General features: G+C 32.4%; 2 protein-coding genes across 2 annotated transcripts; one reads left to right on the top strand and one right to left on the bottom strand.

The window, feature by feature from the left end:
• Positions 1-11,586: 11,586 nt before the first annotated feature.
• Positions 11,587-16,669, top strand: LOC106334648 (MLO-like protein 12). Its single transcript, XM_013772966.1, has 15 exons — positions 11,587-11,799; positions 11,995-12,052; positions 12,191-12,435; positions 12,556-12,672; positions 12,805-12,865; positions 13,942-14,030; positions 14,129-14,203; positions 14,619-14,713; positions 14,834-14,883; positions 14,981-15,021; positions 15,124-15,297; positions 15,392-15,427; positions 15,520-15,587; positions 15,671-15,731; positions 16,066-16,669. The coding sequence occupies exons 1-15, from the start codon at positions 11,683-11,685 to the stop codon at positions 16,531-16,533; spliced, it is 1,755 nt and encodes a 584-aa protein (XP_013628420.1). The 5' UTR covers positions 11,587-11,682; the 3' UTR covers positions 16,534-16,669.
• A 95-nt stretch (positions 16,670-16,764) lies between these two features.
• On the bottom strand, positions 16,765-22,392 carry LOC106334647 (uncharacterized protein sll0005). Its single transcript, XM_013772965.1, has 16 exons — positions 21,913-22,392; positions 21,205-21,380; positions 20,786-20,930; positions 20,622-20,674; positions 20,382-20,525; positions 20,184-20,288; positions 19,974-20,099; positions 19,593-19,790; positions 19,216-19,322; positions 18,962-19,124; positions 18,794-18,859; positions 18,544-18,637; positions 18,068-18,180; positions 17,814-17,884; positions 17,485-17,638; positions 16,765-17,395 (listed from the first exon to the last, which is right to left on the bottom strand). Exons 1-16 carry the CDS (start codon positions 22,259-22,261, stop codon positions 16,991-16,993), a joined length of 2,469 nt encoding a protein of 822 aa, XP_013628419.1. The 5' UTR covers positions 22,262-22,392; the 3' UTR covers positions 16,765-16,990.
• Positions 22,393-25,853: the final 3,461 nt, after the last annotated feature.

Here is a 25,853-nt window from a genome sequence, read left to right as displayed (position 1 = left end):
CCTTTGCTTTTATTTTTCTTTACATGTGTCATTCTTTAGCAAAGTTTTAATCCACAGCCCTTGTCACATATCTAGGTCATTGACAACCCGTAGGATGATGCTGATACGAAGCATGGAGAAGCGATTCTTTGTGAGAACAAGTTCTCATTAGATGAATTGTGAAATTTCGCCTGATGGTGATGAAGCTGAGTTCCATTGCACTAAATTTTACTAAGCTATACCGTTTTCTTTTTCTTCTTGTATTAAGTTGCATAAGTCTCTTGTTTGTTTGTTTGGTTGTTTGTTTGTTTTTGTTGTTAAAAAATGATCAAGTTCCGGTTGTTATACCGATTTTAGCTCTTTTGATTGCTTATATTAAGGAACTACGAATTTCCAAAGTTTTACTTAACCAATCACAAAATCAAAGTTTAACAAAAGACATCAAGAATCAATATACGATCCATCATGTCCTCATCATATACAATCGAAGTCCTATACAATCCAAACCAGTTAAATTTTTAATAAGTTGTCCAAAGTTTTGTAGCTGCACCAAGTTTTACTAAGTTATACATTTTGGGTTCAGTTTTTTCTCTTCTTTCGATGGGTAATTCGTGATTCATTTTTTTTTGTTATTTTTTTCTAGACAAAGATTTAATTGACTCGTCTCTTGTTGGAAGATTATCCTTTCAAGGATGAAAGAATGAAAGGATGAAAGGATATCAGTAAGATTGAAGATTGATGCTCTTTATTTTGGTCCAGGGAGAGCACGCCAGGGAGAGCACGCCAGACTTTGATTCACAATATATACCGGAAAGAATTTGGAAAAACATTAAGCTCTTTATTATACAACCAACAATTATTAGAAAAACATTTAGAAGATGCAAATGCACTCAAAAATTTTTAGAAGATGCAAATGCACTCAAAATTTTTTGGTCCTTTTGGTCCAGGGAGAGCACGCCAGACTTTGATTCACAATATATACCGGAAAGAATTTGGAAAAACATTAAGCTCTTTATTATACAACCAACAATTATTAGAAAAACATTTAGAAGATGCAAATGCACTCAAAAATTTTTAGAAGATGCAAATGCACTCAAAATTTTTTGGTCCTTTTGGTCCAGGGAGAGCACGCCAGACTTTGATTCACAATATATACCGGAAAGAATTTGGAAAAACATTAAGCTCTTTATTATACAACCAACAATTATTAGAAAAACATTTAGAAGATGCAAATGCACTCAAAAATTTTTAGAAGATGCAAATGCACTCAAAATTTTTTGGTCCTTTTGGTCCAGGGAGAGCACGCCAGACTTTGATTCACAATATATACCGGAAAGAATTTGGAAAAACATTAAGCTCTTTATTATACAACCAACAATTATTAGAAAAACATTTAGAAGATGCAAATGCACTCAAAAATTTTTAGAAGATGCAAATGCACTCAAAATTTTTTGGTCCTTTTGGTCCAGGGAGAGCACGCCAGACTTTGATTCACAATATATACCGGAAAGAATTTGGAAAAACATTAAGCTCTTTATTATACAACCAACAATTATTAGAAAAACATTTAGAAGATGCAAATGCACTCAAAAATTTTTAGAAGATGCAAATGCACTCAAAATTTTTTGGTCCTTTTGGTCCAGGGAGAGCACGCCAGACTTTGATTCACAATATATACCGGAAAGAATTTGGAAAAACATTAAGCTCTTTATTATACAACCAACAATTATTAGAAAAACATTTAGAAGATGCAAATGCACTCAAAAATTTTTAGAAGATGCAAATGCACTCAAAATTTTTTGGTCCTTTTGGTCCAGGGAGAGCACGCCAGACTTTGATTCACAATATATACCGGAAAGAATTTGGAAAAACATTAAGCTCTTTATTATACAACCAACAATTATTAGAAAAACATTTAGAAGATGCAAATGCACTCAAAAATTTTTAGAAGATGCAAATGCACTCAAAATTTTTTGGTCCTTTTGGTCCAGGGAGAGCACGCCAGACTTTGATTCACAATATATACCGGAAAGAATTTGGAAAAACATTAAGCTCTTTATTATACAACCAACAATTATTAGAAAAACATTTAGAAGATGCAAATGCACTCAAAAATTTTTAGAAGATGCAAATGCACTCAAAATTTTTTGGTCCTTTTGGTCCAGGGAGAGCACGCCAGACTTTGATTCACAATATATACCGGAAAGAATTTGGAAAAACATTAAGCTCTTTATTATACAACCAACAATTATTAGAAAAACATTTAGAAGATGCAAATGCACTCAAAAATTTTTAGAAGATGCAAATGCACTCAAAATTTTTTGGTCCTTTTGGTCCAGGGAGAGCACGCCAGACTTTGATTCACAATATATACCGGAAAGAATTTGGAAAAACATTAAGCTCTTTATTATACAACCAACAATTATTAGAAAAACATTTAGAAGATGCAAATGCACTCAAAAATTTTTAGAAGATGCAAATGCACTCAAAATTTTTTGGTCCTTTTGGTCCAGGGAGAGCACGCCAGACTTTGATTCACAATATATACCGGAAAGAATTTGGAAAAACATTAAGCTCTTTATTATACAACCAACAATTATTAGAAAAACATTTAGAAGATGCAAATGCACTCAAAAATTTTTAGAAGATGCAAATGCACTCAAAATTTTTTGGTCCTTTTGGTCCAGGGAGAGCACGCCAGACTTTGATTCACAATATATACCGGAAAGAATTTGGAAAAACATTAAGCTCTTTATTATACAACCAACAATTATTAGAAAAACATTTAGAAGATGCAAATGCACTCAAAAATTTTTAGAAGATGCAAATGCACTCAAAATTTTTTGGTCCTTTTGGTCCAGGGAGAGCACGCCAGACTTTGATTCACAATATATACCGGAAAGAATTTGGAAAAACATTAAGCTCTTTATTATACAACCAACAATTATTAGAAAAACATTTAGAAGATGCAAATGCACTCAAAAATTTTTAGAAGATGCAAATGCACTCAAAATTTTTTGGTCCTTTTGGTCCAGGGAGAGCACGCCAGACTTTGATTCACAATATATACCGGAAAGAATTTGGAAAAACATTAAGCTCTTTATTATACAACCAACAATTATTAGAAAAACATTTAGAAGATGCAAATGCACTCAAAAATTTTTAGAAGATGCAAATGCACTCAAAATTTTTTGGTCCTTTTGGTCCAGGGAGAGCACGCCAGACTTTGATTCACAATATATACCGGAAAGAATTTGGAAAAACATTAAGCTCTTTATTATACAACCAACAATTATTAGAAAAACATTTAGAAGATGCAAATGCACTCAAAAATTTTTAGAAGATGCAAATGCACTCAAAATTTTTTGGTCCTTTTGGTCCAGGGAGAGCACGCCAGACTTTGATTCACAATATATACCGGAAAGAATTTGGAAAAACATTAAGCTCTTTATTATACAACCAACAATTATTAGAAAAACATTTAGAAGATGCAAATGCACTCAAAAATTTTTAGAAGATGCAAATGCACTCAAAATTTTTTGGTCCTTTTGGTCCAGGGAGAGCACGCCAGACTTTGATTCACAATATATACCGGAAAGAATTTGGAAAAACATTAAGCTCTTTATTATACAACCAACAATTATTAGAAAAACATTTAGAAGATGCAAATGCACTCAAAAATTTTTAGAAGATGCAAATGCACTCAAAATTTTTTGGTCCTTTTGGTCCAGGGAGAGCACGCCAGACTTTGATTCACAATATATACCGGAAAGAATTTGGAAAAACATTAAGCTCTTTATTATACAACCAACAATTATTAGAAAAACATTTAGAAGATGCAAATGCACTCAAAAATTTTTAGAAGATGCAAATGCACTCAAAATTTTTTGGTCCTTTTGGTCCAGGGAGAGCACGCCAGACTTTGATTCACAATATATACCGGAAAGAATTTGGAAAAACATTAAGCTCTTTATTATACAACCAACAATTATTAGAAAAACATTTAGAAGATGCAAATGCACTCAAAAATTTTTAGAAGATGCAAATGCACTCAAAATTTTTTGGTCCTTTTGGTCCAGGGAGAGCACGCCAGACTTTGATTCACAATATATACCGGAAAGAATTTGGAAAAACATTAAGCTCTTTATTATACAACCAACAATTATTAGAAAAACATTTAGAAGATGCAAATGCACTCAAAAATTTTTAGAAGATGCAAATGCACTCAAAATTTTTTGGTCCTTTTGGTCCAGGGAGAGCACGCCAGACTTTGATTCACAATATATACCGGAAAGAATTTGGAAAAACATTAAGCTCTTTATTATACAACCAACAATTATTAGAAAAACATTTAGAAGATGCAAATGCACTCAAAAATTTTTTTGTTAATTTTTTCTATATGGAGTTTTTGACAGAGTATTTTCACTTAAAATATACAAATATTAAAAATAACTTTATAAGAATTAATTTGCTTTATTCGGTAATATAAAAAAGTATGTTTATATCCGAAATAATATATATATATATATATATATATATATATTTGAAGAAATTAAAATTATAATATTCTCGAATTATGTTGTAAAACGCAAAAATAATATAATATTTTGAAATTTAATTAATACCAAAAAATCAGAAAATTTGATACCATAACATCCAAAACATATGATAAAATTTATTAAAATAATATGATAGATGATACTTTGTATAAAAATTTACTAAAATAATAGGATTATATTATTTAAAAATAAAATATATTTAATTATAAACTCCCAAAAATACTAAAATGATAGATGTTAAAGTATATTTTTGTGTTTTCATATTCTGAACTTATTGTTCCCAAAATAATAGATTATTATAGATATAAATTCCCTAAATATATGTTTTATATAGTATAACAAAATCAATTCTAGAAATGTATTGTATGCAAATTGTAGAAATTATAAAAAATATTTTGAAAGAGATTTTCTATTTTTTTATTTCAGATTACGAATTTATTGTACCAAACTCAAAGATATATTAGTATTTAATAACAATTAAGAACAAAGTAAAATGTATAAAAATTCACTATGTATTAATAGTGGAAAAAGAAACTTAAAAAATATGATTATAGAGTTAAACAATATATAACACTCTAGTATATATTATATAAAATTCATTATTTGCACGAGTAAAATCTCCTCAATAGACCCCTAAGATCAAAGTGACTAAATTAAGTTTCGCTAAAAAGGTAAATGACAATTATACTTGAGAAATTACTTCAAAACCCACATTTTTAATATCATTTTTCATGGTTTACTAAACCACAATTACCTTTAGTTTTAAAGAGGTAGATAGATATTTATACTCTAAAGGTTAACTAATCTAGACTTAAGATTTAGATTTGAGCGGTGAGGTTTTGGAGGTTGGGGTTTAGATTTTAAAAATAAGAAATACTTGAAATTTAAAATAAAAATCAAATAATATAAAAATTCGAATTTAAAAATGTAAAATTTGAAACTACAAAAAAATTACTATTATTCATTTAAATAATTATTTATATTTATATATCTATAAAGTGAAGGTACAAGAGTCTTTTGCTTCGTTAATGAAACCTCGCACTTTAGGAATTTGTGACAATGACCATCTATTGAAGGCAAACATGAAAAGATGGTTCAAAATGAGATAAACGCAGAACTCACCCCATTATACATTCATTTATTAATTTAATTAATTATTTAATAATAAATTAAATAAATAAAAATAAAAATGAAATAATAAACTCGAAATATTTAAATTTTTCAAAAAATCAAAATTATATTTGGGAAGCATTTTTTTTCTTTGAAAAATTTAGGTATACATTCTTAAATATGTAGGATATCTTCCTCAATTTGTAAAAACAATTCCTGAATTCATTTATAAACGTGTAATTAGACTTTTTGAATTTAGCTTGTATGTATATTTAAGAAGTTTTTCATAAATATATATGAAATCTTCCTGAATTTGATTTATATACATATTTAAATATGTATAATATATTTATATAATTTAGATATCAAATTCCAAAAAGTTTCATATAACTTATGAAGATATTATTCATATTTGAGAATATCTTACTTTATATATATTATTTAAATTCATTACGGTATTCATAAATAGTTTATAAAATCACTTTTGCATGAACATTATCTATCCATTTAGTTACGAGTTGTTCTTTCAGGTATCGTTTTTTTTTGTTTTGATGTTCTGGGTTTGGATGAGTCCGGTTCTGATGTATAGAAACCTAAAAATATCTAAATAGCAAATGTATCTGAAACGGGTTCGGATATTTTTACAAAAAATAACCATATTACATGATTCGGTCCAAGTCTTTTGAATAGAATTAATTATATTACGACTCATCTATAATATATAACACTAATTATGAAAAACAAATATCAATGTATAAAAATGTAAGAACCAATATCAGCACCGGTGCGCGGATCAATCTCTAGTATAATTTAAATTCATTAAGGTATTCATAAATATATATATTCATCAATATCTTTCTGAACATATATATATATATATATATATATATAATTATTATATATATATATATATGTATATATATATATCATATATTTATTTTGAAATATCTATAGCTTACAGCTACAACAAAATTTAATACAACAAAGGTCTCTGCAAGAAAATTTACAGTAACAACTTTACAGCTACAACCAACTTACCTACAACTAAATTTTTACAGCTAAATTCATACCGCCACTGTCGAACCAATCATATACATTCAAAAATGTATTCCTAAATCACTAAAAGAAAAATCGCTTCCTAAAAAACGTTTTGAAAAAAAAAATTAAAAATGATTTTTTTTATTATTTAAATATTTATTTATTTTATACACCATCTGTTCTACCTCATAGATGTTTTAGAAAAAGAAAATTGTTTCACAAAGATTTGTGTTTTATTTTTTCTATGCAGAAATTGTGATATTCTAGAAAATTATTTTGAATTTATTGAATTACTATTCGTTAAAAGTTATTGAAAAGAGAAAATTGCGAAAACAATTATGCATCTTTTTTTTAACACCCATGTTTAAAGATCAATTGATTTAACGTGTTTTATTACTACGTGTGAAAACACTAGAAAAACTATTTTTAAAGAACAAAAATAGTATATATCTAGGAAAATGTATAACTGTCATTTATCCTTTAATAAACATATTTTGGTCATTTTGATTTTTGTGAAAATGTGTTTATGAAAATGATTATCTTTTAAAAATTATCTTGAAAAGTGTTATCAAATTTGTAGTAAACTTAAAATTCTCCCAACTATGTAAGGCAACTTCTCTATTTTTTTTAAAAAAGTTATAAATATTATTAAAACATAATTATTACAAATATATTATATATATTATTTTAAAATAAAAAAAATCTTATATATACTACTTTTTATATAAATCATTTACTATTCTGTCAATCACTTTATTAAATATTCGAGCATATTAAGAGCAAAAAATTGGCTTTTTATGGCTTGGACTTTAAAAAGGACAAAATAGAATGGGTCCCAAAGTCCATATATAATGGATAAAACCAAAACAAGAAAGGTGCACAAGAGGGGTCGAAGTCATGTTTATGAGATGTCAGTTCATACAATTAAAAACATTTATGCTGTCTACAGTTCTCATGTCTAGCTTACAAAAAAATTCTATATTTTAAAAGTGTCAGTTGACACCCCTAATTACCACATGGGTCCGTCTCAGCTTCTACATCATATTGCTACTATTTTGTTATCAATTCTACTAAACAAGGTTTTTAAGATGCACATTGCTAGAAGTGCAAATCCCACTTTCAATAAAAAAAACTTTTGAAAATTAATGTTATTAAACTAGCTCGTGACAAGTCTCATGCAATAAACTAACATGTATCACTAAATTTAGGATTAGATAAAATGTTTGTAAATTTTGATCGATTTCTTATATGTTTTGAGTCGAAGCGAAAAATTTGAATATTTGTAACTCCTCAAAGCAAAACAAATAATAATATATAATATCTATAAGAAACGAATCAAATTACAAATACTAATAGAACGAATATTTGATCCAATCCATTATATATGCATATACATATATTTAAAGAACTATTTATATAAATTATATAATTATTATATTTTATGAAAGTTTTACAATATTTATATTTATTAAATTGATTATTTTAGTTATTATAATTTAAAAAGTAAATAAGTTTTTTTTTAATAAATATTATTATTATATACTATTTTTTATTTTTTTTTGTTTATACGAATTAAATCGGATATCTGGCTAAAATATAAATTTCAGATATACATGTAGCTACAAGTCAGATTTGCAATTGATTACCCAGACGAAATGGATTGGAAAATCTCAAAAAACTCAGACATTCGATTTGTATTCATCCTTAGATAGACTAAGATCAGCGTCAGCGGCAAGATCTTAAAAGAAAAAAATAGTTTTTAAATAATAAATAACTTTTCATTTTTCTTTTAAAATTTAAACCAACAATTTGGTGACAGTTGTTACAATCCATATCTGAGAGGTTTGCTAATGAAAACTTTTCTTAACATCTTACATCTTTGCTCACATCTTTATTGTTATTTTTTAAAAAAAAAATAGCAGATACTCCCTCTAGATCTCCCAGATAAACCAGCTGTAAGTTACGATTTTTATATTTTCCTACAATATATATATTCATTAAAATTACAATAAACTAATCTAAATTTTCTGTGTTATTCACTAGGATTAAGTTGACCACCCAATTCACGCCTCCAAGACAGAAGAGTATATTATCTGCTTGCGAAATTTTTTGGCGGGATAAAATAGAAATTAAGTGCTATTTTGTGGACACCTACCGAATAATTGAATTGACAATCACGTACTCCCTACGTTACGTACTAATATGTTCACGGTTCCATCGAGATTGGAAGTAAGAAAATAAATTTTAGTCATGACAATGGTTGACATATCTTTATCGAGACCAACCCCGAAAATTAATAATATCTAAAGCATGAAATACTGTTAATTTAATATTGTTCAGTAAATAATTTTAATTTTAATTTTATTGTTTATAGAAAAAAAGAAAACTATTTACAAATTAAGAAATGGCTCAGTGGCGTGCTTAGGCCAAATGATGCCTAAGGCAAAACTCAAAAGAACAAAAAAAAATAGAGAAGGATGAATGGAACCGGCCCCTTCTCAGAAAAACATACTGCCTCCGTACGGAAAGTAAGATTTTCTAAAGATTTCATGCTTATTAAGAATATAATAAATTTTTACAATTTAATTACTTATTTATTTTTCTATACACTTTCTAATTATTTTTCACCAACTAAACATAATCAATTCAAATATTTGTAATTAATGTTTCTCGTATACAAAAATATCTTAAAAATATAAAAAATTTATATTTGTGAAACAATAAAAAAAATCTAGAAAATCTTATTTCGGGAACGGGAGTGAGTACCTCTTAACCACTAGACTGCAATAGATATACTGAAAGTTGAGATCCTAAAATAACTATATTTATTAGGGGTCTGAGACAAAAGTTTTTTCAGTACATGGTGTGCACGGCTCTGGCCTCTGACTAATAAGAGCACCTCCATTAGTTACATACCCTATGTAGTATCTAAATAAATATTATACTCTTATATGTATAATAATTTGATTATTCAATTAAATTTGTAAAAATAAAGAAAAGCTAGTACTTATTATGTGACATATGTCAAAGGGGTCTAAAAACTTATTTTTAGAAAACTGAGAAGAGAACTTTCTCTGCCCAAATTCTATCTCTTTCTTCATTTTTTGATAAATTTTATTTTTAAAATTTTAGATATCCCTTCTAAATACTATCAATAAGCTTGCCCTAGCTCCTAAAGAATATCTCAGAGGTTCTATAGTAAAAACAAAAAAAAAATCAACTTTCCTCGTTTTTTTCTTTTTATTAATAAAATTTAAAAGTATTATATTTCGAATCAACGAGAGGGAGATGATCTGTATCAAATCCTTTGTTGTTTTTATTTGAGAAATTTCCTCTTTATCAAATGAAAATCTACAATTTAATTACATCATCATATGTACGAAATTTTTTACCTTCTTATAAATGAAGTTCTGCAGCACTATATCCTGGTGAACAATATAACTTGTTAAGAGTCATCAAAAACTATAAAACTTGCTAAAAAGTGTATTTCCGAGAGTAAAATCCATGGTATGGCATAGAAACATTAATCATTTACCTAGCCAACCCCAAACGAAAATATTCTTCACGTTAAGTAATTCATTGTGTCAAAAGAATATTTTGTAAACTGTATAAGGATTGCGTAATTGTCTTATGGTGAACAAGAATTGAGTAACTTATTTGCTTATATATATATTCAATTACAAGGGATATTCCCGTTAATGCTACCCCAATGTTTCTTATTGCCACGTTAATATGCATCGTTTAGTTACCTAAGAAATTGTTTAGACGAATAATGTCTATGATATAAGTAAATTCAAATTCTGATGAGTATCGGAAATGAGTTCTAAAACAAATCCATGTGGATTTTGCATTATTTTTTAAAAATAAATATTATCATACTAATCAGTAAAGATAGAGTTGAATATATACTTGAAAACCCCTCTAACAATTGATATTAAAATTGAAATAACAAAAATCTACAAAAAGGTTAAATACTCTTCATGTTCGAGGAGCTTTACATGGATGGAAAGAAAAGGTATATGGCAGAAAGCAATCAAAAGATCTTTGATGTTCGGTTGTGGGAGTAGCATCCTCAAGATGATCTCGCAACTAAGAGTACCGACGAGTTATGTCGACAGCTTCTTACTAATGGTGATACAAAGATTAGATGTTCGTAATGATCTTGTAAGAAATTAGGTGGAGAATTCTTAAAGGTATTGCAAAGGTTAAGTTGATAATTCTGTTGGTGTGTATTGATATAATATGTGTGCCATGTTCTGTTGAAGGTTGGAGACCAAGAGTTTGTATGGTATTTGGTTTGAGATAAAGATTGTTGAAATTTCAATCAAGGTTCACAATCAAAAGTTTAATTAGACAAAAAAAATTAGAATATACGTAATACTCAATACTAATTAGTACGAAATTGTAATTCTTATCTGCAGTAATCTCATTCAATCATCTTTGATATGTTGAAAGATAAATATTTGGTTAGTTACAAATACTTACATTCGTAATAACTGCCAAAAATCATTTATTTGATCTTCGGAGAAGTCATGTCCATATACAATCATGATCAACGTGGTCTCGTCAACAAACTTTCGGTCTTTTTCACAACTACTGCAATGTGGACGTTCACACAATGCGACCAGACTCCTAAAGCCTCTTCATCTCAAGTCCTCATTTTCATATTATAACCTTAACAAATTATTGTCTTTGAATTAGTCAAAAGTCTTCGTTCCCCTGTTTATTTATAAATAATATATATTGCAGCTTTCACTTGTTTGTCTTTGGTATATTCTCTTTGCAAAGATTAAATAACAGTCTTGTGTATATGAATCTTGTTTTGTTAATAATAAAAAATACCTTGTTTTATTTTAAGTTTTAACATGTGTATATATATGGACATAACAGGAACAAAAGCCATATCACTTTATCTCTCTCCTTTTCCCCTTATCTACAAAACTTGTGAAGCCCTTTAATGATCAGAAAGTTAAAAGAGTTTTGAGAAGTGAAAGTAATGGCAATAAAAGATAGATCATTGGAAGAGACACCAACATGGGCTCTTGCTGTTGTTTGCTTCGTTATTCTTTTCATCTCTATCATGATCGAATATTTCTTACACTTTATTGGTCACGTACGTATATTTCTTTTTCTTTGTTTCTCTCTTGTTTGCTCTTCTCCAAGTGATAAGAAACTACAAGATACTTTCATTATATAAGGCCTTCAAAGCTTATTACATCATCTCTCTTTTTTTCTTTACTAGAAAATCAAAAGTCAGTCCGTAACTCCCATATAGTCTTTTATTTTTATTTTTTTTCAATCTTTGTAGTGGTTTAAAAGGAAGCACAAGAAGGCTTTATATGAAGCTCTTGAAAAGGTTAAAGCAGGCAAGTTTAATCTTCTATAAAGATTATTTATCATAGGTTTGGATGTAGCTTTGTATCACAATATGACCTATCTTTTTTCTATTTGGACTTCCAACTAACTTTTGTTTGTTTTTGGTTTTTGGTTTGTGGTGAAAATAGAATTGATGCTACTGGGATTCATATCGCTTTTACTTGTTGTATTGCAATCACCAGTCTCCCAAATTTGCATCCCAGAAAGAATTGCTGCGACTTGGCATCCTTGCAGTAGAGAACAAGAGCTCGCTAAATATGGTAAAGATTATATTGACGATGGTCGTGAGGTTCTTGAAGACTATGACTTCAACGACTTTTATAGTCCTCGTCGAAGTTTAGCCACCAAGGGTTATGACAAATGCGCAGAAAAGGCATGTTTTATATTTTAATTACTGATACTTTTAACCTTTTAAAAAAATTCTTCCTCCTTTTCGTTTAACAGATACTATATGAATCTGATTTTTTTATTTTTTGCGAATTATTATTTTCAGGGGAAAGTAGCATTAGTATCTGCGTATGGTATCCACCAATTGCATATATTCATCTTCGTGCTCGCTGTTTTTCATATTCTCTACTGTATTATAACCTATGCTTTGGGGAAAACCAAGGTACATGATATTTTTACAACTTTCACAAATGCATATATAATTATATATATATATATATATATATATATATATGTGTGTGTGTATGTATATATGTAATTATGTATGTCTTTAACTTCGTGATGTAATATGCAGATGAAGAAATGGAAATCATGGGAAAGAGAGACCAAAACAATTGAATACCAATATGCCAATGGTAAGCACAAACATATAAGCCATTATCTCATCTCCATAGAGTTTCTTTTGGCAGCAGTAATCATCAAAGAAAACAAAACAAAAATGAGTATTTTCAGATAACGATGTATTCGTCGGTGTTTTGACTTTGGCAACGTTAGCATCATCATCACGTATCACTTGGATTTGCTTATTCATCCATATCTCGGTTGGACACTAAGAGCACCGTTAACGGTGGAAGTGGTGAAGGGTTCTAAAAGAAAAAAATATATTAGTATTCTAATCATGTAATTATATATTTATTCCTACCAAAAAAATATATATTTATTTCTTAGAACTTTTTGAAAAACTAACAAAGTTTACATCTGTTGCTTTAGTTTCCTAAAAGGTACTAAATTTTTTTACTTCAAGAACTTTTTCTAAGTCTCTCTCTTATTTTCCTGATTTTATCTCTTTTTTTTTAAGTTTTAGAACTCCTTCGTAATACTATGGTTGGAACTGCTCTAATGGAACATCCTGATTTTTAAAGGTTTTTGTGAGTCGGTTCATTTCGCTCGAATAATAAAGTATCTGATCCGATTTGATCCATAGTTAATTGGTGTTTGAATATCTTTTTTTATTACTTTTATTTTTTAAAACACTAATAAAATAATAAATTTAATAAATAATAAAACTTACATAAAATATATTATTTATTTAATTTATATATATATATATAATATGTATATATGTATAGTAGGATCAGATTAGATATATGTTCCTCAAAACTATTAATGTTTGTAATCTACTTTAATTTTTAGGAATGTTGCATATTAATATTTGTTTTGCTTTGCAAAATTATGGATGTTGAAGTTTGTCGATTCAAACCGAAACCAATAACAAATCGAATCAAAATTTATTGATATTTTTAGACGCTAATATGTTTCATGCTCATATACTTTTATTGAATTATATAATCAGATCTATGTGTAAAATATCCAATGATACCACGCCTTTTGTTTGACTTACAACAAACAAATTAACGCAAGACCGTACCATCATTATTGTTAACGACATGTGTTCTGTACTCCTCTTATTTAATGCAATTACATATTGTAGATCCAGAGAGGTTCAGATTTGCAAGAGATACATCATTTGGACGTAGACATTTGAATATATGGAGCAAGTCTTCCTTTACCCTCTGGATTGTAAGTTTTTATTATATGTTCTAAAAATTTACTTTATCTTTTTCCCTATAATTTGGTTTTAACTTACAAAAAATAATGGATAAATGGGGAGCATGCAGACATGTTTCTTCAGACAGTTCTTTGGATCAGTGACAAAAGTGGATTATCTTACACTAAGACATGGCTTTATAATGGTGAGTAATATATATTTATTCAAAAAAGTAATAATCATTTTACTAGTCTTGATCCCCAAAAAATATTACTGATGATGGGAAAGTGGTGTAGAAATGTTGTAAAATATTTCTACAGTGAACTTTTTTTTTTCTAAAGCATAAACTTCTTCCAGTTATGATTTAGAAAGATTTTTTGAAGCTATCGTTTTTTTAGCTTAAAAACAAAATACTTAGAGAACTTATAAGTTATATCTTAACTTTGAAAATTTTAGAAGTAAATAATTAAATCTTTTTAAACCTACAACCAAAATTTTACAGAAGAATTTATATAACTACATCCAAAAAGCACCAAATTTATAATAAAATATATAAAGCTGCAGTTTATTCAATTCTAGAATCAAATTTTAAGTTTCTTAAAATTATTGAATGGGTGCAGGCGCATATGCCAGCAGGAAGTGAAGCTCGTTTCGATTTCCAAAAGTACATTCAAAGGTCTCTGGAAGAAGATTTCAAGGCTGTTGTCGGTATAAGGTTAGTCACTTTCTATATTTAGATCAAAATAATTGATTTTTTCTTCCAATTATTAACTAATTTTCTAAAATATTACAAATTTCTGATTAAATAAGTTATTGTCTGTGAATGGAAATGCAGCCCGGTGATATGGTGCATTGCTGTCTTATTCATACTGACTAATACACATGGTTGGTCCTAATTCTTTATAATATCTTTTAAATAATTAATAAAATCATTTATTAATTGATAAAAAAAACTTGTGTTTCTTTTTAAAAATTATAATAGGATCGGAATCCTATTTTTGGCTGCCTTTCATCCCTTTGTTTGTAAGTTATTACAAACACATCACTTCAAACTTTTCATTTGGTTTTGTTATGCAGTCGTGATATAAGTATTAATGAGGGTTTAGTATGTTTAATGAAATGAAGGTGATATTAATAGTAGGAGCAAAACTTCAAGTGATAATATCGAAATTAGGATTGAGGATTCAAGATAAAGGAGATGTGGTTAAAGGAGCTCCTGTGGTTGAACCTGGTGATGATCTCTTTTGGTTTGGTCGTCCTCGTTTTATTCTCTTCCTCATTCATTTGGTTCTTTTCACGGTATTAACTAATTTAATCAAATCATATGTGTGTTTTATGTATGTTTGAGCTGTGGTTTTTCTATAAGATATAGTTTTATGCATTTTCCTCACAGAATGCATTTCAACTGGCTTTCTTCGTCTGGAGCACTGTGAGTAAAAATCCCGCTCTTCTAAAAAATATATTTAAAAGGTTGTTTTCAATAAATTAAATTGATGATTGGTTTTGTTATTAATTTTGCAGTACGAGTTCACACTAAAGAACTGCTTCCACCACAAAACCGTAGATATTGCACTCAGGATCACCATGGGGTTTGTAAACTCCTCAACTAATACATAAAACACGAACATATATTAAGTATCTTTACTAAACTTCATCTTGTTGTATACGACAGGGTATTGATACAAGTTGTATGCAGCTACATCACTCTACCCCTCTATGCTCTTGTGACTCAGGTATATAATCCAAACTGTTAAAAGTTGTGTTTGATACATTCAAACCGTCTTTGGAATAAAGGGTTATTTTTTTTTTAATTGGAATATCTAAATGCGGACTCCGAGCCTCGAAGAAATTATGGACCTAAAGGCGAAACTTCCATTGTTAACAAAAAAAACTATAGCATCGATAACATGCTTAGTATAGATCAAATTTAATTGTGATATCATGTCAACGTGTTTAGATATTTTTAACTCAACATCAAATGGCAATGCGTTAGATTGATGCATTTCTCGTATTGTTAGGTCTCAAGTTGTCTATGTAGGATTCTCTAACACTTAATTGTAACTTCAGATGGGAACTTCAATGAGGCCGACCATATTCAATGACAGGGTAGCCAATGCATTGAAAAGATGGCACAAGACAGCCAAGAAACAGTCCAAACATGGAACCTCAGGGTCCAACACACCTCACTCTAGCCGCCCTGCCACGCCAACACATGGCATGTCACCTATGCATCTCCTCCACAGTCATAATCGCAGCCTTGATTATCAAACCAGCTTCACTGCCTCTTCTTCTCCTCCTAGATTCTCTGATTTTGGTGGCCATGGCCATGGACATCAGCATTTCTTTGATCCTGAATCTCAAAATGTCTCTCCCCACCTTGAGATTGCAGAATCTGATATCAGCAACAGTCAGCATCCGCATGCTGATATAGCTAGTCAGCATCAGCATGCTGACGTAACTAGTCCTGTTAAAGAAGAGAAAGAGACTACCGAGCATGTCAAGATTGATTTGCCAGAGTTTACTTTTAAGAAGTGATACGAGTTCTATACTTTTGATCAGTCAGTAAATGGTATAAACTTTGAAATGAACACATCTCGTTCTTTTTTCTTCTTTATTTTTGCTGTCAGCACAAAAATCAAAACGTTTTATGATATCAGATCATTTTAAATGACATCTCTCTCATCAAATTTGCTATTGTTATGTTCCAAAACATACAGATGTGGACAAGCGTTTTTAAGCAGAGCAAAAGGTTCTTGATGTCACGAATATGATGCTTGTAATAGTAACATATACTCATATCTCATTTGTTCAGAAAAAATAAAATAGTCATATCTCATTACATCTGCGACAATAATTGTTTGATAGTATTATACATGGAGCCAAATCTATACACTCGAATCTTGGAGACTTTCTATGGAATCTCACCCTTCTACCAAGGACTATATTACCTGGGGGCTTGACAACAATATACATCAGATGCTTCTGGTTCTGTTCAGGTACGAAGTGCGACAGGTGCAGACAGAGACAAGTAGTTGACGTAACCTTCAGAGACTGAGATCACAAACCGATGGCAAGCAAGAGCAGAGGCGGTGAGAAACATAACAAAGGACGACAAGCAGAATTTGAGCGTCAACACTCGGTCACTCTTTGCAGATTCAAGTGTCTTTCTCAGTATCACTCTGACACGTTTGTCTTCAATCAAACTTTTGAAATCTTTTACTGTAATGTTGGTTCCTGAAGATGGTGGTGGGTCTGGAAGCCAGATGAATTTAAGAGAATTAACTCCGGAGATTCCGACCATCCATTGGTACAGTGTATCTGCAACCATTGTGCAAAGTTTCCGGCGGATGGCATGTGCTTCTTTTGAAATAAATGTCCGGATCAGTGAAGTTCCATTCTGTTTATCAAAGCAGAGAACCATAACGTAAAGACCATTTCCCTTAGAAATAAAGCATATTGAATTCAACCACAGATGTTGATACTAACCGCAGCCATCAAGAGTCTTCTAAGAACCACACCGTCTTTGGATGCCAAAAGCTTCATGACCAGACTTACAGTGTCAACATCTTTGTCCGTTTGATTGGAACTGCTATGAACAGATGTTTCATCTCTTGATGGTGTTAACAATGGCGAACTTTTCCTAGAGTAGGTATCAAATATGTTATTACAGAGACATAAATACTAAAAAATAATAAACAGAGAGGCACCAAAATTCTCATCTCTCATATTACATAGCACACCTCTGTATGCAACAGCGCCATAAGATAACTAGACATAATTCAAATAATGAGGGTCAAATGTCTGATTCACTATACCTCACAGAGCTTTTACTCAGGAAAAGAGCAACCCTTTCCCATCTGAACTCCTTCTTTCGGTTAAGAACTGCCTACAGACACCAACAGAAAAGTTGAGAAAAATTGATTCAGTCTACCTAGAGGAGAATGCATAGTGAAAATCAACAAGCCTCAATTCCAGAGAGACCAGACTTAGTTTTGTAAACAATGTTTTTTTTCCTTTTGCTGTGAATCTAAGAAGTCCCTTAATTGGCACTAAGAACTTATGGTATTACCGAATGAAGAATTTTCGTTGTTGCCGCTGAATTTTCAGTGAGGAGTTTTTGAACCACAAAGGGGTATGCAGCTTCAAATGTCTTGAAATTTGGATCTCCAGATGCAGCCAGACCTGGAAAAACATGAATACAACTAAAAGCATGACGCAAATCGCCATGTTATGGAAACCGAGCATAGCTAGAAAGAGATGAAAAATAAAGCTATCTATCTGACTATACTGTCATCGAAGATCACTTCCTGGATAACGTTTATTGTTATCTACCTGAGTCATATAACAAAGGGACACCAGGTTGAGAAAATATATGATTTAACATTAACACACATAAATTTGATCCATGCAGATGCATGTACCAGATCAAAAGGTGGATTGTCTCTTGACATATTCAAAATATGCTCGAGTGGCATTTCATTTATTCTACCCACGATAAATCAAAACCATCATTCAAAAAGAAACCAAGGATTGGATTACAAGTACCTTCCAAGCAAGCAAGAGAACGCAGGACAAGTGTGAAGTATGGTGGCATGCGTAGCTGATACTTCAGGGCCACTTGGACTATTTTACTAAGCACCTTGGAAAAATTACAAGCATTCATATAAAAATTAGCGAGTCCACTAGTACTTACTCAGAAGATTGGTTTCATTGTCATTTGTATGAGCTACGAGTAAATATATTGTTTGGGTCAATGGAGGCGCACTTACAACTGTTTTTGAAAAACATGTCTCACCTTAGTGAATTCGATATCAGGAATCCCATTTTTAAGTTCAACCTCTCCCACCGCCAATTCCAGATCCTGTATTATCATTTTTAAGAACCATATTCAGATATAAGAACAGCAATTTCTTCATATCTATAAGAACAATACATTGCAATATTTGAGTTACCAAATATTTACCAGCGTAAAACGACGCGTATTGACGCCTGGCTTGGTGACATCCATATCACCTAACGCTTCAACAAGAGAGGACCAATCACCATTCACGATGTGCACTATTGATGCGAGCATGGCAAGCTGATGCTTCCTTTCCATCCGACAAACTAAACCGAAGTCTAGAAACCTTTGCATAGAAACACGTTGTTATCAAATAAAACTCACTTTGTCACAGTCAGATTTTTTTAAGCTACGCTGATGAATGAGTCAGGAGATACCCTATTTGTCTTGATGTCGTATAACGCAAATTTCCAGGATGTGGATCTGCGTGCAAGATACCTGTGTCAAGGAGTTGTACTAGAGTTGCCTCTACTCCTTTGTTCACCTATAAAATAAAATTTTAAGAGAGATATCAAAGCCATTAAAGCATAGTATATTCCAATAAAATGGTTCTAACAACTAAAAAAAAATCAAAACAAAACTACTTTGAAAATGCAATTTTGATTCCACCAACAGAAGGCAACTGCAAGATTGATTCCACTTTTTTTCACTGACCACAATTGTAGTAATGTCAAACTAAATCTAATAACAGTCACATGCCTTTAGTAGTAAACATAAAATAGAATATCAGGAGGTTGTTATGACATTAACTTACCAGATCAAGAAGGCGTCTTCTCGCTTCCAGTTTTTGTCTCTCATGACTCTGAGTGTCATTCTCAGAGTAACCAGTAGTTATTGCCTGTAAATCGGTTGGGCTTTCACCTACCATCCACTCCATGGTCAAAACTCTTTTGCGCGTTAGATGTTGATACACCTTTGGAACTCGTATATAGGAAAACCGTGAGTGTGCTTCCTTCAAGAAACATAGTACTTTAGTCAGTCAGAGTAAACAAGACGCTTACTGTTAAAGGAAAGAAGATAGAGATACTAGCAACTTAGAGGTAAAGGAAGCTACTTCTCTATCAAAAGACGCAGAAAGCATTAACTTTGATTCTTAACGTTGTCTAGACAAAAAGAAGAACCTAATGGCCAGTACCCGAAATTCAGATGCATTGGCAGCCTCTAAAGTAAAGTCCAATTCTCCGGCCAAACCTTTTCCAAGCTCATCAGCATATACACGAATGTCACTTTCTCTCTTTGCTATCTTTCGCAATACACCCAACTGCAACAACAAAAGGATACATCATATAAGTATGCATTATTCAAGCAGAATGATTTGAGAACAGTTGGTAGATTTCACACAAACCCCAAGTCGCAGAATGTAAATGTCGCGTAGCACTGCATGTCTCAGATCAGGACGCTGAACTTTCACTGCAACATCTAAACCATCGAGGGTCCTTCCTCGGTAGACCTACAAAAATAGCATATCAAGTATTAGTCTTGCCTCTAACATGTTGATTCATATGATGCTTACTTGTTGCAAGACAGAAACCAGAGTAAATACCTGACCAAAGGATGCTGCTGCTACAGTTTCTTGAGAGAACTGGCTAAAGAATGATTCAACAGGAGCTCCTAATTCCTCTTCAATGACTTTTGAAGCCTCCGGCCATGGAAAGGGAGGGATTCTGTCATGCAGTTCAGACAGTGCCTGCAGTTCCAAATCATATTCTAGTTAATAACATATGAAAACCAACACAGTCAGAGATTTAGAAACGCAAGAACATAAACATAACTTCTATCTGACCTTGGCGGTTTCAGTCCCAATGAGATCTGGCCTTGTGGAAAGGGATTGACCAACTGAACCAGCAGAAAAGAAGGAAGCATCATTCATAACAGAGCAAAGTGTCAACTGTAAATGGTGAGTGATAGATAGTTTGATACTTCAAAATAAGATGTGAGTCGCCAAACCTTTGATGAAAGTGGGGCCCAAATGTAGCATGGTTTCTTTCAGTACCATCCCAAATTTCTGCCCTGAAGCTTCCAATTTTTTGCCTTTGTCTGATTCCGATGATGTCCGTAATCTGATGGCAGCAACCATGAACGCAGAAAATACCTACACATTAGAATTAAAATTAAAATTAAAACCACATCCACACTTCTGTCTCTCAAAGAAAGCAAGAATACTAAAGTGAGTTGAAATTAGTATTCTTGAAAATTTTACTATGATAAAGAAAACAGTTTGGTAACTAGAGGTCATTTTAGTTTCAGTGGAAGATACAAAAACGAAAACCTCATCAGAGATCATCAATATCTCTAAAGTATAATTACCAAACATTAAAATGATTCAGTGATTAGTTGCAGAATGAAACAAAACTCTTGACAAATACCTCCAGAAGCCTAAAGGCGACAACATGCGGCCTACAATTAAAGTAATCTGCAACAGCTTGTGGATCATAAACTTCAGGAAGGGGTCTTGACCACATCTTAGAAAGGCAGTAAATGTAACCAGCATATGCCTCCAAGGCTTTGACATCAGCCATTAACAAATCCACCCCGGTGAGCCCTGCCAAACGGTTCAAACTGCATCAGCAAATGCTTACTACTGAAGGATACAAAGAAGCCCATTATTTGTAAATCGTTACTCATGACAAGTCCATTAGCCCATGTACCTAGGGGTTCAACCAAGTAGATTACTATACTATACATATGCTTCTTATGATATTGTGTAATGTCATGTTTGAGGGTTGCCACAAAGAAACTGTCTTTCCTCTGTTGTATGAAACATCAATCGAATCCTCTTTGCATCTTGAAGGCAATCTAAATTCTTTCTCTTCCTTTCTAGCTCTTGCACAGTAAAGCTCTATGAGCTAGTTCTAAGCTCATTTGAAGCACAAATCAAAACTGCTTTCACTTACAACTAACACATAACAATGTATTTATCTAGTCCTTTTATTAAACAAGCATTCTTGTTGATCAAGTAACCAGATTCCCCTAACACCCCAACCCTAAAGTCCCCAAATCTGCTGTCATTGCAATTTGCAAGCTATCTAACTAAGAGGCTAATGCTACAAATACTTCAAAATAAAACCTTTTACCTGAGTATGAAGGCTGAGGCAAAGACGGTTGCTCCAGAGGCGGAGAAGCTGAATCCTCAAGATGGCGGAGCCAAAACACTTCCTCGGCGGACTTAGTCACTTCAGGGACGCGGAAAGCCACGTTGGCCCATTTTATTCCGATGCCGATTTTATTCTTGAGAAACTCAACGTCATTGCGCACAACATCAGCGACGTGGCCGAGACTGACGGCGACAGGTGGCAGAACCGCTCTTCTTTGTTTCAATCGCCTCAATTCAGAAACGGCGAAAGCTCCTCCTGTTCGAGGCGAGCGTCGAACTGGCGTGCGTATGGTTGAGCAGGACGGTGACGGCGGCAATACAGACGCCATGATATTGGTCGGAGAAAGTAAGTTAGGTTAGAGACATGGAGAGTGACAGCGAGAGATCATCATTGTCTGAATTTTGATTTTTGTTTCGAATTTTGTATGTGGCGGAGAGGAGTGATCCACGTTGGCCTTTGGAGGAGGAGCTTCCGGGAGTCGGAGATAAGGTTTGATTGTAATGGGCCTAGGCCCATTATCAAGTAATAATACCTATTAAAATATCCTTGCAGCATTATTCTTTTTCTTCTCAGCATTATGGATTGTCGCGGGCTTTTTGGTAAGATGATTAACAAAAAATTTCAAACGGAAGTTAGAAAGCACTTAGAAAGTGACCAGAGTTTATTGGCTTGAGAAATGTTAAGAGTGGTACAGTTTACTACGGTCTACTAAACCAGTCTAGAAGGTGATCGAGATATGTTTGGGTTATAGAGTTAAGTATCATGTATTAGATATAATGATTGAGTAGTTATAGATATAGCTGAATCTTACGAGAAGATATTATAATTAGTATATGTAACCGACGTTGTCAATAGAATGAACACATAGTTTCCAATACACTTTCTCTCTAGATTTACATAGCAACAGAATCACAAGTCGATGTAGTTCCTGCAGGCGCATAAACAGAGCAAGTTCACGAGGAAAGTCTTGGGAGAGGTCAACGAGTTCTGTGGCCTTCCGTAAAACTGTGTGACTACGTTACATACAATGCGCATTGCGCTCCCGATAAACATAACACATCTCCAGTTCATCTTGCTCCGTCTCGGAACTCAGAAACGAGTCAAGGTAACTCTGCGTGCTTTTATCCCATTTCGGCTTATATTACTGATGTGGTGTTCTCTGAGAGACACCAAACGTTTCTTGCAGCGATTTCATCGTATGTGGAACTGCGAAACTGGAAAAAGGATGTTAGACCCTATATGGAATGGGGCAATGTCGACCGAAGTTCTCGCCTTGGAAGAGCAAAGAACTTGGGATGTTACGGAGCTACCTAAAGGGAAGAAGGCATTAGCATGTAGGTGGGTGTACAAATACAAGTTCAATGTCGGCGGAACGATGGAAACGCCTAAGGCTAGATTAGTAGTATGTGGGAACAAACAGGTGGAAGGAAGAGATTATGGCGAAACTTCCTCGCCGGTTGCTAAGATAACCACGGTGAGAACTTTGTTGGAAGTAGCAGTTGCGAAAAATTAGGAGATACATCAGATGGATGTACACAATGCCTTCCTGCATGGAGATTTGACGGAAAAAGTATACATGAAGATGCCGCCTGGGTTTTATGGTGATAGTCCAACGAAAGTGTGTAAGTTGAGGAAATCTCTTTATGGGTTGAAGCAGGCTCCAAGATGCTGGCTTGTGAAGCTTACTGTTGCCCTCAAGAAGTTTGGTTTCAAGCAATCTTATTCTGATTACTCGTTGTTCACGTTTATCAAAGGAGGAAGAAGCTTGCGAGTTTTGGTCTATGTAGATGACCTAATACTTGTGAGTAATGACTTGAGCATGATGATGAAGTTCAAATCATATTTGAGTGATTGCTTCAAGATGAAGGATCTAGGCAAAACATTTTCTTGGTATAGAGATGGCAAGAGGACCGATGGGGATGTTCCTCACGCAAAGGAAATATGCTCTCAAGATAGTTTCTGAATCGGGGTTGTTGGGTTGTAAGCCGGTATCAACTCCAACGGAGCAGAACCACAAGTTGTTGGCTGATAAAGGACCTTTGTATAAGGATCCAGAGAGGTTCAGCAGGGTGGTAGGACATCTCGTATATCTCACAATCACAAGGCCAGCGCTGAGTTATGCAGTACACGTTTTATCTCAGGTGATACACCGACCGAGAGAAGCTCATTGGGATGCAGTGGTGAGAGTTCTTAAGTATCTGAAAGGTTGTCCATGACAAGGGATAATGTTGAAAGCGGTAAGTGATCTTCGTGTAAGAGCTTTATGCGATGTTGATTGGGCAGCGTGTCCCCTCACGAGAAGATCATTATATGCATTCATAGTTTTGTTGGGGGATTCACCTATTTCGTGGAAAACTAAGAAACAGGATACAGTTTTGCATTCTTCTGCAGAAGCAGAGTATAGGTCAATGGCGGCAACCCTGCGAGAACTGAAGTGGCTAAAGCGCTTGCTAGCAGACATGGGAGTCAAGCACAATGATCCTACATAGATTTTCTGCGACAGTAAATCAGCTATATACATCGCCACCAATCCAGTGTTTCATGAGAGGACGAAACACATCGAGTCAGATTGCCACAGTTTTAGAGATGCAGTATAAGATCGACTGATTACGATGCGACATGTTCGGACAACTCAACAGTTAGCTGATATAATGACAAATGCGTTGGGAAGCTCGACATTTCACTATCTAATGAACAAGTTGGGTGTTCGCAATCTACCCGCACCAACTTGAGGGGGGAGTGTTAAGAGTGGTATGGTTTAGTACGGTCTACTAAACCAGTCTAGAAGGTGATCGAGATATGTTGGGTTGTAGAGATAAGTATCATGTATTAGAGATAATGATTGAGTAGTTATAGATATAGTTGAATCTTATGAGAAGATATTGTAACGAGTATATGTATCCGACGTTGTCTCGACGTTGTCAATACAATGAACACACTGTTTCCAATACACTTTCTCTCTAGATTTACAAGAAATCCAAGGGCTCCAAACACACAACAGAAGAATTGAGCCAAAAATAACTAATATCTGCATAAAAGAAACGTCCATAAACTACTTAAACCCACCATATTTATAGAACTAACGTTACTTTAAAAATGGCCTATAAAATTGATAAACACCACTAGAACTCTTAGATTATTTATCATCTAAGAGCATCTTTATCGGTAAGAATATGTGTTGAGTTCTAAAAGAAAAAAAATATCACTATTATAATTACATAATTAAGATTTGTTTTTTTTAATCAAGTGAGAAAACAATTGAGTGACTTCTGTCATATTGGGTTCCTATGAGGTTTTTAAAAGTTCAATCTTAAGAACTTTTATGCACTCTCTCTCATGTTTTTATTTTTTTCATTTTCTTTTAATTTTAAGAATTCTACTAGAACTCATTGTTAAAGTTGCTCTAAAGGATCACAATTTCAAATCTTGTTGGAAGGAGTCTTCTCTTTTAAAAAGTTGAATTTAAAATGGTTTATACCTCACCCTATGAGGGCATTTGGATCAATTAGTTTTCAAGCAGCTTCTATAAGTAGAGAAATGGAGAAAAATATAAAAAGAGAAGAGAGAGATTAAATTATTTTAAAACAATTATAGAATTGTTTTGAGGAACTCTTTTAACATCAGTCATTATTAACCGATGCTTTTAATTATTAAAATATGTGATAAAATTTAATAGAGCCGATAGATAATAGTCTAAATATTTTGTCAATAGATAAGTATATAGTCTATATATTTTGTGTAAGTTAAATATGATATACTAGTTACTAATGAATATTTTTTATTATTATTTAGTATGCTAAAATCTCTGTTTTAATCTCTTTAAAAATCAGATACAAATTAAAGGTTAACGGTTGATCTGGTCTGTATTTTGCATGAAACAATGACTTCTACAGACTGCAATGTGCAGAGTTTTTTTTAAA

This window comes from Brassica oleracea, chromosome C3, assembly GCF_000695525.1.
Source record: "Brassica oleracea var. oleracea cultivar TO1000 chromosome C3, BOL, whole genome shotgun sequence".
NCBI lineage: Eukaryota > Viridiplantae > Streptophyta > Magnoliopsida > Brassicales > Brassicaceae > Brassica > Brassica oleracea.
Note: the sequence above shows the minus strand (reverse complement) of the source record. Positions and strands in the feature narration are given on the sequence as shown.

Bases quoted from the DNA above. Each gene is read 5' to 3' on its own strand.
- LOC106334647 (XM_013772965.1), bottom strand. From the start codon at position 22,261: ATGGCGTCTGTATTGCCGCCGTCACCGTCCTGCTCAACCATACGCACG. The intron at 20,675-20,785 runs GTTTGGCGACTC...CTGCTGGTTCAG, and splicing joins GGGCCCCACTTTCATCAAAG to TTGGTCAATCCCTTTCCACA. The intron at 19,791-19,973 runs GTACTGGCCATT...TGTTTCTTGAAG, and splicing joins CCAATGCATCTGAATTTCGG to GAAGCACACTCACGGTTTTC.
- LOC106334648 (XM_013772966.1), top strand. From the start codon at position 11,683: ATGGCAATAAAAGATAGATCATTGGAAGAGACACCAACATGGGCTCTT. The intron at 12,436-12,555 runs GCATGTTTTATA...TATTATTTTCAG, and splicing joins ATGACAAATGCGCAGAAAAG to GGGAAAGTAGCATTAGTATC. The intron at 15,732-16,065 runs GTATATAATCCA...TTGTAACTTCAG, and splicing joins TCTATGCTCTTGTGACTCAG to ATGGGAACTTCAATGAGGCC.